The sequence below is a fragment of the Globicephala melas genome, chromosome 7 (assembly GCF_963455315.2).
Source record: "Globicephala melas chromosome 7, mGloMel1.2, whole genome shotgun sequence".
Classification (NCBI taxonomy): Eukaryota; Metazoa; Chordata; class Mammalia; order Artiodactyla; family Delphinidae; genus Globicephala; species Globicephala melas.
Window position 1 is genome coordinate 62108087 of NC_083320.1, and position 13788 is coordinate 62121874.

Consider the following 13788-nt stretch of genomic DNA (forward strand, 5'->3'; position numbering starts at 1 on the left):
ATCCATCAAAAGCTACTAGACCAAATAAGTTTAGTGAGGTTGCAAGAGGTAAGATCAATACACAAACCTCAACTTGAATATGAATGTTCATAACAGCTAAATTTGTAATAGCCAAAAACTGGAAGCTACTCAAATGTTCATCACCAGATGAACAGATATACAAATTGTGTTATATCCTTACAGTGGAATATTACTTAGCAATAAAGGAATGAACTACTGACACAAAACAACATGAATGAATCTAAAATAGTTACACTGAGTGAAGGACACCAGATCAAATATATGTGTGTGTACATATATCCACACCAGACTGACTTAATTTGTCCTGCCTTTGAGGATGATTTGTAAGAAGTTGAATTATCAATAATAAAATGTTTTGGGTGCTCTGATAAACATGAAAACAAAGTAAGAAAAATGGAAATGGGAAAAGGTGTTCTCCTCCTAGAATTGAAGCAATAATGCATTAATTTTTGAATAATTCACGGTTAAAAGGTAAAAACAAGATGCTGAAGTTCTCACTGAGAAAGGCTAGAATTCCTATGCACTGTTATTTTCCTGATGACTATCTAAAAATGGTGCCCTGATTTAGGTTTTGGGAAACATTTAAAAAAAAAAAAAAAAAGCCACCATAAGAGAGTGTTATTTGGTGAACTATTTTTTTACATTTATAAATGTGGTGTTAGCATCACAAAATATAAATATATGCACATACACACACACACACACACATATTCCACTTACATAAAGCTCTAGAAATGCAAATTAATCTACAGCAACAGAATATAGATCAGTGGTTGCTGGGGGAAGAGGCACAGAAAAAAGGCAGAAGGTAGGGATTACCTTGCAGGTGGTTGCTATGTTTACTATCTTGATTGTGGTGATAGTTTTACAAGTGTGTGTGTGTGTGTGTGTGTGTGTGTGTATACATACATATATATGTGTATATATATATAGAAACATAATGTACTTTAAATGTGTGCAACTTATTATAAATCAATTATGCCTCAATCAAGCTATTCCAAAAAATGCCTTCAAAATCATATGCAATTGCCTTGGTCAAGCATTCCAATCCAATGCTTTGATAAAAGGTTTTGCTTTTTAACAGTTCTATCACCAGTATAATGGAATATTAATATAGCATGCCAATGTTTCATAGTCCTGGGCAATCAATTACATAAAATTGGAATAATACCATTCTATTTATGTTTCTAGTCTCATTTAGTTAAAAGAAAAATTGAAGTAGGCAGGTCAAATACTGTCCCCATTTTACATGTGAGAAAAACTACAGCCTAGGAAAATTAAGTGATTTACCCAAGGACTAAAAGATAACAAATGTTGGGAAGTGAGACCAAAACATGGCCTCATAGACAGTTATGTTCTCACAAATTCTAAACTGAAAATTAGCAAGACCAACTTCAAAGGTCCCTGGTCAAAAAATGAGTGTTCTCTAGAGATGACTGATAAGCTACCTGGAGTTCTGTGATAATGAAAATATCACTGTGAATAAATCAGAACTATAATATTCTTGCCAACCAGCATTCTAGGAAATTCTTTCCACTATTACAGGTTAGATTTCCTGAGATTCTTTAAAGAATATATTCCAGGACTTCCCTGGTGGTGGTGGTTAAGAATCCACCTGCCAGTGCAGGGAACATGGGCTCGAGCCCTGGTCCAGGAAAACTCCTCATGCCACGGAGCAACTAAGCCCATGTGCCACAACTACTGAGCCTGCACTCTAGAGCCCAGGAGCCACAACTACTGAGCCCACATGCCACAACTACTGAAACCCGTGTGCCTAGAGCCTGTGCTCCACAACAAAAGAAGCCACTGCAACGAGAAGCCCATGCACCGCAATGAACAGTAGCCCCCGCTTACTGCAACTAGAGAAAGCCCATGTGCAGCAACGAAGACCCAATGCAGCCAAAAACAAATAAATAAATAAATGTATTTTTTTTAAGCTTTAAAAAAAGAATATATTCCATTGAATTGTCCCCATCTCTCCCAATAAAATCACCTACAAGCAGGATTATCTCTAACTGAGCAATGGGCAAGGCTTAAAATTCCCTTAAGAAATCAAAACCCCAAATCTAGGCTTCATGCAAGTTTGGGGTTCAAATTTACATTACTCATGTGGCACTGGAACTCCCCAAACTAAAAATTAATTTTTAAAACTGGCACTGGGCCAATGATGTCTGTGATGGTTTAGAAAACAGCTCCCAATCTCCTTCCAGGTAAAATTCAAATTTCTTGTAAAATTTTCCTTAAAGATTTTTTCTAGAAATGCAAATCAAAAACTTAATAGACAAACTGGACAGCAGATTAGACAGAATTGAAGAAGGAATTACCTAGAAGACAGATATGAGGAAATCACCCCCAATTCAGGGGGAAAAAAAAAAAGATAAATGGATAGAAAATGAGTGAGCTCTATTTAGAAAACAGAATGAGAAGATTCAACAAATATGTTATAGTAGCATAGTACCCAAAACAGAACATAAAGAATGGGAGAGAGCTGAAATTCAAAGAGACAATGGCTGAGAATTTTCAGAACTGATGAGAGACACAAATCGTCATCTAGAATCAGCTCAACAATGAAGCCACACCTAGACACATCAAACTGAAAGTACAGATCACCAAAAAGTAAACCTTAAAAGTAATTAACAAAGGCAGATTACTTACAAAAGAACAATTAGATGGAATATAACTTCTCAACAACAGAGACCGGAAGACAACAGAAAAGTACCTTCAAAGTGTAAGGGAAAACAAATTTCAACTAAAATTCTTAACCCAGTTAAAATATTATTTGAGAGTGAGGCTGAAAACTACTCTAGTACCTGATTACATCATGTTCTTTCAAGCCTGTGAAGCTTTATGTTTTCTGTTCCTTCTATCCATAATGTCCTCCTTTAACTCCCAATCTCCTTCCAGATCAAATTCAAGTTCTTTGTAAAGTTTTCTTCAGCTTTCACTAGTAGACAGTATCAACAGAGGCCACAGAGGCTAAGAACACAAGATTTGGAATATGCACAGAAATCGGTGTGAATAACAGCTGTGTGACTTTGGTCATGTTGCCTCCCTGAGACTATATTTTACTTATGTAGATGATAATATCAACCCCTAAGGCTTGTTCAGAATGTTAAATTAGATATATGTAAATTCCAGACCTACAATAAAACTCATTAATAAGAAAATGTACAGATTAGCTATTAGAAGAGACTTCAAAATATTGCTTGATCAATATTAAAAAAAAGCATTTGAAAATTTTTATAATATAAAATATTGAGAAAAAGCAATAAACAAGGAATTAGAAAAAGTAATTCTTTTAATGATATTTATAGTAGAAACAAAAAGAAGGTATCGGGGAACAAATTTAACAAAAGATACACAATTTATGGAGGAAATTACTTTGTTGATAGAAAAAACAATTTACACTACTCTCACGGTTAGGAAGATTTAATACTACAAAGATGACAACATGTGTATTCTACTGAAAAGAATTCCACTGCATGATTAAACAACAGTTTAATTGTTTCTATATTTTCTATATTTTCTCATTATTTCTATATTTTTCCTATTTCTATATTTTCAAATAGTATTATAATGAATATCCTTGTAGAGACTCCTTCTGCAATGTCCTCAAATTTAGCATGATTCCAAAAAATAACTAACAGAATTTTCCACAGAACTTGACAAGCTGACCCTGAAATTCAAATGAAAAAGCTAGGGACCAAGTATAGCCAAGATTCTTTTGAAGAATTATAAGGGAAATCCTGCCATATTGAGATATATTCTAATGTTATAATAATTAAAGTAGTATGATATTGTTGCAAGAGACATATCAGTACAACAGAGAGCTTAGGACATATACAGGAAACTGATACGTGACAGAGGTGGCACAAAAATCAATGAAGAAAAAAATGGCTGTTTAATAAATGGTGCTAGATGTTTACATTACCCAATACATAGAAGCAACCGAAACATCCATTGACAGATGAATGGATAAAGAAGATGTGGTACATATATACAAATGGAATATTACTCAGCCATTAAAAATAATGAAATAATGAAATAATTCCATTAGCAGCAACATGGATGGACCTGGAGATTATCATACTAAGTTAAGTAAGTCAGACAGAGAAAGACAAATATCATGTGATATCACTTATATACAGAACCTAAAAAAAAAAAACATGGTACAGATGAACTTATTAACAAAACAGAAACAGACTCACAGACTTGGAGAATGAACTTATGGTTACCAAGGGGAAAGGCTGGGGGGGAGGGCCAGACTGAGAGTTTAGGATTAAAATGTACACACTGCTATATTTAAAATAGATAACCGAGAAGGACCTACTGTAAAAAAAATTTTTTTAATTAAAAAAAAATTTTTTAATAAATAAACAGTGCTAGAATAACTGGATCCTCATATTGAAAAAGATAAAATTAGATCTCGATCTCACATTATATGTAAAAATAAATTCCAAATGGGCTAAAGACCTAAAGATGAAATACAAAATGTTAAACCTTTCAGACGAAAATTTATAAGCATTTTTTTAAACCAAGGTAAAGAGGATTGCTTTAAAAAGACAAATAGGACTTCCCTGGTGGCGGAGTGGTTAAGAATCCGCCTGCCAATGCAGGGGATGCGAGTTCGTGCCCCGGTCCAGGAGGATCCCACATGCCACAAAGCGGCTGGGCCCGTGAGCCATGGCCGCTGAGCCTGCGCATCGGAGCCTGTGCTCCGCAACAGGAGCGGCCACAACAGTGAGAGGCCCGCGTTCCGCAAAAAATAAAAATAAAAAAAAGTAAAACATGCATGGATATGACACAGGAATTTCAGGAGAATGGTAACCCCTAGGGAGGAAAAGAGGAAGGAAGGGAGAAGAGGATGATCTTTATTTTTCTGATTGAAAAAAGCTCTAAGGAAAATATGACGAAAGGTTGACCTCTATTAATCTCAGTGGTGAGTACAAAGGTATTTGTTATATTATTTTTATACTTTTATGTATATTGAAAATGTTTCATAGTTGAAAATAGTTTTAAAGAATTTAATATGAAATAAAAATGATTAGAAAAAAATCACTATTTAACAACACTTCTAAATTGCTCTGTTGTAGTTAAACCTCATAACTATGAAGATGACTAGAAATTACACTTCCAGCTCAAGGAGAATCTTCTCCACTAAGTAGAATCTGTCTACCTTATTTCTAGTAAATTAGCAATGACAAAAAGTACAATGAACACAGAAAAGAGAACACAGATGTCTTTAACTCCTCTTCCTCCAAGCTCTCAGAACAGGAGTATTGTACTCCTTTGTCTGAATTTGTGACTTGAGTTAGATGGATACTGCTGTAGAGAAAATTCCAGATTCATAGGAAAGAAAATTTCACAAGTAATCCATGTAAACACATAGATAACATACTAAAACTCTGAATATGTGCAAAGAGAATATAAATAAAAGAGATAAATATGGCACAGGTCTTCATCATCAAATCTTTATTGAAAGTTTGTTACTTGTAGCGATATAAACTAGAAATGAAAAAAAACTGTTAATTCAGAAAATCAAATCCTGCAGTTTGGTTTCACACTGTACTTATGCTATAGAAGTGTTGTCCCTACACATGAGCTTCACAGTGAAGATAAAACTCACCACTGGACTTTGCAACATGAGACTTTGAGGACAGGAATATATACAGTGAGCTAAAAAAAAAATAACGAGAGGATGCCACTGCAAAGGAGATGATAAGGTTGGCAACATAGGTAGAGGCCACGTTGTGGAAAACACTGACGCCAGGCTAAGGGCGCCAGACTTTAGCTTATAAAAAATGGGAAGCCTTTTTTTTTTGGCTGCGCCAGGTCTCAGTTGCAGCCCGCGGACTGTTAGTTGCAGCATGCAGGATCTTTTTAGTTGCAGCATGGGGGCTTCTTAGTTGTGGCATGCTTGCGGGATCCAGTTCCCTGACCAGGGATCTAACCCGGGCCCCCTGCATTGGGAGCACAGAGTCTTACCCACTGGACCACCAGGAAGCTATTTTAAGCAAAGTAGTCACATATGTAAAGCATAATTTTATATGAGTGAAGGTTAGACCGAACTGTGAGATTATTACAGGCAGGAAAACAGTAAATTATCCTGGAATAGGTTATGATGTGATGAAGGCTTGACCTAAGGTAACAGCAGAGAATGAAAAGAACAAATCTAAGAGAAAACAAAAGAACAGGTCTTGGTACCAAGCATGCAAGGAGAGGGAAGGGGAAACATCAATAATGACACAAGGAGACACTATTAGATATCTACCCAAAATCCATTCCTCTGTTTTTCCCCAGACATGAGACAACAAAGACCAAATGTAAACAAACTAAGTGATGGAACAAAAGTTTATAAAAAGCCTGGGTCCCCAATAACACTAATAAGCTGCTGAACTAGTCCTGAGATGCAAAACAGTAAATCTCTTCAAGGTTTAAGCCACTAGTAGCTGGGATTTCTGACTGGGGGGAAAATGATACTAATTTAAAAAGAAACAAAGGGAATTCTCCAGCAGTCCAATGGTTAGGACTGTGCTTTCATGGCCAAAGGCCCAGGTTCAATCCCTTGTCAGGGAACTAAGATCCCACAAGCCTCACAGCACGGCAAAAAAAACTAAACTAAAATAATAAATAAATAAATAAATAGGAAAATAAAAAAGGAAAATCTACATGGAAGTATTTTGGAGAGCGATATAATTGATTCAATTTTAGACATGCTGACATTAAGGTAATGGGAGGGTATTCAAGTGGCCAAAAGTTCCCAAACTGGTGTGACTCAAAATAACAGCTTCCTAGATTTAACCAATGAAACTTAGATTATTCAAAGTTACAGATTTCTTTACTACAGGATTTCTTTAAGATGTTACACATTGCAGATAGTCAAGAAGATACGACGTGAAGTGTTTCCCAAATTTGCTTGGCCACAGTACACCCCTCTGTAGTAGAAAATCTCTGTAAAACATGTCTAGAGAAATAGATAAAGTATAGCTGATCCTTGAAACTTTAAGAATAGGGTATTCTAGGGACTTCCCTGGTGGTCCAGTGGTAAAGAATCTGCCTTCCAATGTGGGGGACATGGGTTCGATCCCTGGTCCAGGAACTAGGCCCGCACACCACAACTACTGAGCTCGCGCACTGCAACAGGAGTGCCCGCATGCCACAAACTACAGAGCCCATGGGCCCTGGAGCCCGTGCGCCACAACTAGAGAGAGAAAATCCACATGCCACAACTAGAGAGAAGCCCGCACGTCAACAAAGAGCCCGGGCCACAACGAAGGATCCCACGTGCCGCAGCTGAGACCAGACTCAGCCAAATTAATTAATTAATTAAAAAGAATAGAGTATTCTACAAAGAACTCACTAATACATGAAAAGATAATACAATTAGAATATCACCATTTTGCAGCCCCTAATAAAATAATAGATCTAGACAATGACAGTCGATAGCTGCAAAAATCTTTAACATGATAGGGAGCTCCATGACAAAGGATTGGGCTGACAAACCTGAACCCACTGATCAACCTAACATTTACTAAAGAAAAGACAAGGAGACGTTCTGTGGCTCCAGCTATTATTCAACAGGAAGTATAAAACACCATGATAAAGTTTTCTTGCCCCCTCCCCAAAAAAAGGGAACCTAAAATTTGATCAAGACTCTAGATCCAACTACTAGTGTACAAGAAATAATGGGCAGAGGAACAAGTTACATATCACAGAGATGCAATCAGTAAAACCCAGAATGTCGGTTTCTTTAACTAATAAATTGCAAAGAAGGAAAAAAGAAGGGGGAGGGGGAGACTATAAATTAAGATTCTTAAGAGAAATAAAAACCAAATACAACATTAGGACATTGTTTGCATCCTACTCCTAAATTAACCCTAAGAAATCATTTATGAAACAAGTGGGAAAATCTGAATACTCACTTGCTATTTGAAGATATTAAAAAATCACTGTGAATATTTTAGGTACTATAATTGTGGTAACAGTACTGTAATTCTTTTGTGATAAAATACACATAACATAAAATTTATTATTTAACCATTTTTAAGTGGTATTAAGAACATTCACATTGTTGTGCAACCATCACCACCATCCAACTCAAGAACAGTTTTATCTTCCCAAACTGAAATTCTACCCATTAAACAATAACTCTCCATTCCCCCTTGCCCCCAGCCCCGGACAACCACCATTCTACGTTCTGTCTCTGTGAATGAGACTATTGCAGGTACTTCATATAAACAGAATCATACAACATTTGTCTTATTGTGTCAGGCTTATTTCACTTAGCATAAGGTTTTTAAGGTTCATCCATTTTGTAGCATGTGTCTGAATTTCATTTCTTGTAAAGGCTGAATAATATTCCATCTTATGAATATGCCACATTTTGTTTATCCATTCATCTGTCAGTGGACATTTGGGTTCAGTTTTATTTTTCAGGGTTCGTATCTTTTTACTGAGATACATACTTAAACATTTATAAACTGAATTATAAGATACCTGAGATTTGCTTCAAAATAGATAAAAAAGATATCACCTTTCACTTATCAGGTTAACAAAGATCAGAAAAACTAGTAACACCATATACATTGGCCAAGATGTGTGGAAACATGCTCATTCAAATACTGTTGGTAGGAGTGTAAATTAATCTCTTTGGAGGGCTCTATCAAAGTTTAAAATGCACATTTCCATTAACCAGATATAATATAACTTCTGATAATTTATCCTCACACATATACTCACACATACACAAAGAAGTGTATACAAGAATACTGACTACAATAAAGCTTATATTAAGCTCAAGACTGGAAACAATTTACATGTCTATCAGTAGGGAACTGACTGAAAAAAATTACAGTAAAATACAAAAATATGAAAATGCAATAGAATACAATTTAACTTTAAAAAAGAAAATAAAATGGTTCTATGTATACTAATAAGAGACAGAATCCAATAAGTACGTTCACAGGAAAAAAGCAAGATTCAGAAGAGTATAACACTGTTCAACCAGACATTCACTGCTTTGATTTCTGGCATTGCCACACACCAAATAACCTAAAAACTTCCTACAACACAACATCTAGAAATGCTGAGTAAATTATAACTAAAAGCTTTTAAATGTATAACTAAGCTCAAAAGTAAGGGAAATCTCTCACTGAGGTGTGGGATGGAGGAAAGAGGAACCTTTACTTTTTACTTTTCCACCTACTTTTATGTTATAACCAATAAGTATTACTTTTGAAATTAAAAAAGAAATCAGTCCTGAAGTACACTGAAAAAAGATGCTATAAATTTAATAATTCATGCCACTCCCTGCATAACTAAAGCAATGTAATCTCAGGGCAAATTTTCAGGTATAACAGCTACTATTTTATCCAATTTAATTCAACATTTACTACTAAGTACAAGAGCCTTTGAAAAATAATAGCAAGATGAGGTTCCTATTTTTTAAGGAGTTTAGAATCTGTGAGGAAGAATAAGGAGGCAAAAGAAATCAATAATACATGATAGAACATGAAAATGGTCATCCTCTGCAACAAAATTTGAAAACTAAATGTTTAAAATTCCAATTTCTGGTTCGTAACATCAGAACCCCAAACCAGTCTGACATTAGTTTAGATTTTCCATTACTTTTTTTCTTTTTTTTCTCCATTACGTTTTTTGAACTCATCCATCCATTAATCATTTGTGACAATGACTGTACTTACATTAGTGGCAACATACAATTATTAATACAGTTTCTATAGGCTTTGTGATCTCTTCCCACAAATGAATTCTCAGTTGTTTTCTTCCTTTGATTCATATACCTGTTAATAGGCCACATTTATTATATCAGTACTACTAATCAAAAATAACTGAATTCCCTGGTGGCACAGTGGTTAAGAATCTGCCTTCCAATGCAGGGGACACGGGTTCAAGCCCTGGTCCGGGAAGATCCCACATGCCGCAGAGCAACTAAGCCCATGCGCCACAACTACTGAGTCTGTGCTCTAGAGCCCGCGAGCCACAACTACTGAGCCCGTGTGCCACAACTATTGAAGTCCGCGTGCCTAGAGCCCATGCTCCGCAACGAGAAGCCACTGCAATGAGAAGCCCGCACACTGCAACCAAGAGTAGCCCCCGCTCGCTGCAACTAGAGAAAGCCCGTGCGCAGCAACGAAGACCCAACACAGCCAAAAAATAAACTAATTAATGAAAAAAAAAAAAAAAAGGAATGGTACTTGTAGAGGCAATAGAGAGAAGTACTGAACTGTCAGGCTCTGGAGCCAGCATGCCTAGCCAGCTACCTGTGTAATCCTGAGCAAGTTTCTTAAAACTCTGTGCCCCACATTCCTCTTCTGTACAATGGGGATAATAACAGTAACAATCTCAGAGTTACTGATTAAGTGAGTAAATGTAAAGCAGATTTTAATATTTGACCACTATTTTCCAAATAGATGAATAAAACTCCAAAATTTTAATAGCACTCTGTTGTTGAGGCTGGTGTGAAAGAGAGTCACATGTTCTGCTTACTCCTAAGCCTTTTGGGGGGCAATCTGGAAATCCCACTTTGAGAATTTATCCTACTGATATTCTTGCACAGGTACGCAAAGAGAGGTATATCAGTTTTTTATTTCATACTGAAACTAAAATGTCCATCAAAAGTGATGACTAAATAAAGAACGGCAAATTTATGACATGAAACACTATGCAGCAGATTGTTTTTTTTAATAGAGTGAGTACACTGATTTACTGACATGGAAAGATCTCAAATAAGTGAAAAATTCAAGATGTATACAACAGTGCACATGATAGGTTACCTTTTGCATAAAAAGAGGCTGAAATATCAAAATACATATTCATCCTTGTTTCTTTTTGCACTAAGAGGAACTAGTAACAGTGTGAAGAAACTGGGCAGATGGGAGACAGGATGGGAGGGAAACTTCAAACTGTGTATCTTTTTATTTTTTTGCTTTTTTAGCTACATAAATATCTTACCTATTCGATTGTCAATTTTTACAGTATTTTTAAGTGTCAGGTATACACTTTAAGCTGGCAAATGTCAGCTGCAATTATTACTATTGTTGTTACTAGCAATAGCAGTATTATAAGTATTATTATCATTAACAAGCTCAAAACAGCTCCTTTCTGAAGCTTTTTTCTTACTCCCTCTGCACAGAGCCTTCTCTGACTCCCAGACTATTTAAGGAATTTATCATTTTCTACTCTAGTGTAAGCGGCTTAAGGAGCAGGTCAATGTCTTGTTCATTTTTAATATCCTAGGAGCCTTGCTTGTACCTAGTCGATACAAATATTCTGGAATAACAGTAACCTACAAGTACTCCAAAGAAAATAGTGACCATTTCTAACGGGATTAGACTCTATCATTAATTATTAAGATCTGAAAACTGAAAAACTTGAATAACTGGATTTGCTAACATTCTTTCGGCTACTGACCAGCCAAAATCTCCTCTCTTTGACTAAGTTTTTCTTTCCCCGGGACTTCCCCAGACACTGACATCATGTCCCAAGCCAAGACACAACATGCATCAACTCTTTAACTCACTGCAATCTCTGAAATGTCTTTTGTCCTAAATCCCAACACCCTGGTACATCATCCCTATCGAAAAAGCATTTGAGTGTTTCCTTTTAGATAGAGGTTCACATATTAGTCAGTGCATAAAGTGCCCTTTTAACTGGAGAAGACCTAACACATGATTCGTAATTCGCTCAGTGTTTTGTTTGTGCTGGTATGGAAGGTATTCTATAATTGACTGCTCGCTCGGTAGCTCAATTCTAGATGTCATTCCAGCACACCAAATACTCCACTGACAGCTCAACAGTCACTTTTCATACAGGCCCCTCCCCTTCCCTCCTCCCTCAACCCCCATCAGCTCAAGAGCTCCTTCCCTCATACTGACACACTGACAGTTCAGAAGTCCCTTTCCACAAGCTGTCCTCCCCTGCAGCTGCAAGACCACCTCCCCGAGTCGCATCATCCAGCGACCCAATTCGGTCCCCAATATCATCCCTCTCCCAGCCAATCCAAATCACATCATCAGTCTCTTCCCAAGAAACAGGCAGCTTTAAAGCCTTTCCCAGCAAGTACGCAATTGACAGCTCGACAACAGATTCCCCGAGTATCCTCTCTTCTCTCCGCTCCTACCCCACGCACTGGCTCTTTTCTCTCAATCACTCGTTCGCCCTGGCTTCCCCGAAACTTCACAGCCTTGTTCCCTAAATACGCTCTCCGCTCTCCCCCTCCTCCCCATCCCCTTCACCGCTGACAGCTCAGTCACTTCCATCCCCATGTGGCTGCAACCTCCTGCCCCACTCCTTTCCCTTGACAGCTCTGGGTCGGCTCCAAGCTCCCCTCCCCAAGGCCTCCCCAGACCTCGGCCTGGGCCTCCCGCGGTGCCCCCCGCCCCGGAGGACAGCTCCACTCACCCACTCTCCCGCATCACGTTGCTGTCCCCGCAGTCGCAGGCACCGCCGGCCTGGCTGCGGAACATGTTGAAGTCGTGTCCGGTGTGGTCACCCTGGTGGAAGCACTCGGCGCACAGCGACATGCAGGGAGAGATGCCGCACGTCCGGCAGCGGTAGGCCACGAAGTTGGCTGTCCAGACCAGGCCGCAGAGCGCCGCGGGGTCGTAGGCCCGCACCGCCGCGCAGAACTCGTCGTAGCCTCCGCCGCCCGCCAGAAGGCACTTACACCACTCCAGGGCCTCCTCCTCGGCCGCCCCCGGACCGCCCCCGCCGCCGGCCGCCGCCGCCTCCTCGCCGTCTGCAGCCGCAGCCAGCGGCCGCTCGGCGCTCAGCACCCGCTCCAGCAGCGCCTGCAGCTCTTCGGCACCTGCGCGGTTGTCCGGCCGGCTGAGGGCCGCCTTCAGGTGCGCGGCGGTGGCCGCCTTGTCGAGGGCCAGCCCGGTCGCGGGCATCTCGGCTTGGGGTGGCTGCGGACCCCCGACGGCCGCCGCCGCCGCCGCCGCCGCCGCCATGATGAGAGCTCAGAATTTGGAGAGTCCAGGGCCGGCGGCTCCTCCTGGGAGGGTGGGGGAATTGGCTGCTGCGATTGCTCGGCCCTCCCAACTCTCGCGATACCCCGGGGCTGCCGCGCACCTCTGCCTGTGTCCCCGCCCCTGCACACGCCCCCTCGCGCTGGGGTGCCTGCTTCCCGACCCTCTCGCTTGGGACGGACCTCCTGTTTCTTCCTCCGACCTCTTGGCTCTCAACTACAATTGAGAGCCACTAAAATAAGGGACCTGACTTTAAAATTATTTAATATGGAAAATCTTTAATATGGACCATTTTTCCTCTATTTACCTGGGCTGCAGGAATACAGACAGCATCTTTCAGCTGTTTTTTAGGCATCTGCATTTCGTTCTGAGATGTAGATCCCCACTGTTATCAAACCCTTAATTACGATTGAATTACTATTATTATTGAAAACCCCTCCTAATTTTTCGCCCTGTATCAGTTCTTACCCTCACAGCTATTACCAGTTTAATCTTCTAAAGTACATTTTTTAGAGGATTAAAATATATTCTTACTATCACTCTCCTGTTCAAAATCTTCAGTGGAAACAAAAGTCAAAAACTCCGGAAACAAAAGTCAAAAACTCCTTGAATCTTCTCTTAATGCCCATCACCAACCTATCTTTCTATCATTATCTCCTTGCGCTACTCTCTTTGCCATTTGAAAGAGACCAATGGGACTCTTCAGTGTTTTCTGAAAGATGCTTTATGCCTGTAGTCGTTATTGTTCCTAGTTCCACCCCTACTCCACCCCATA

At 39.1% G+C, this 13788-nt stretch overlaps 1 protein-coding gene across 1 annotated transcript in view; it reads right to left on the bottom strand.

Moving 5' to 3' along the window:
- The window catches only part of UBR3 (ubiquitin protein ligase E3 component n-recognin 3), a 230774-nt gene extending 217753 nt beyond the window's left edge, over window positions 1-13021 (bottom strand). The window contains exon 1 of the mRNA XM_060302279.1: window positions 12445-13021. Within this exon, the coding sequence (XP_060158262.1) occupies window positions 12445-12995 (551 nt within the window). The 5' untranslated portion in view covers window positions 12996-13021. The remainder of the gene's footprint in view (window positions 1-12444) is intronic.
- Window positions 13022-13788: the final 767 nt, after the last annotated feature.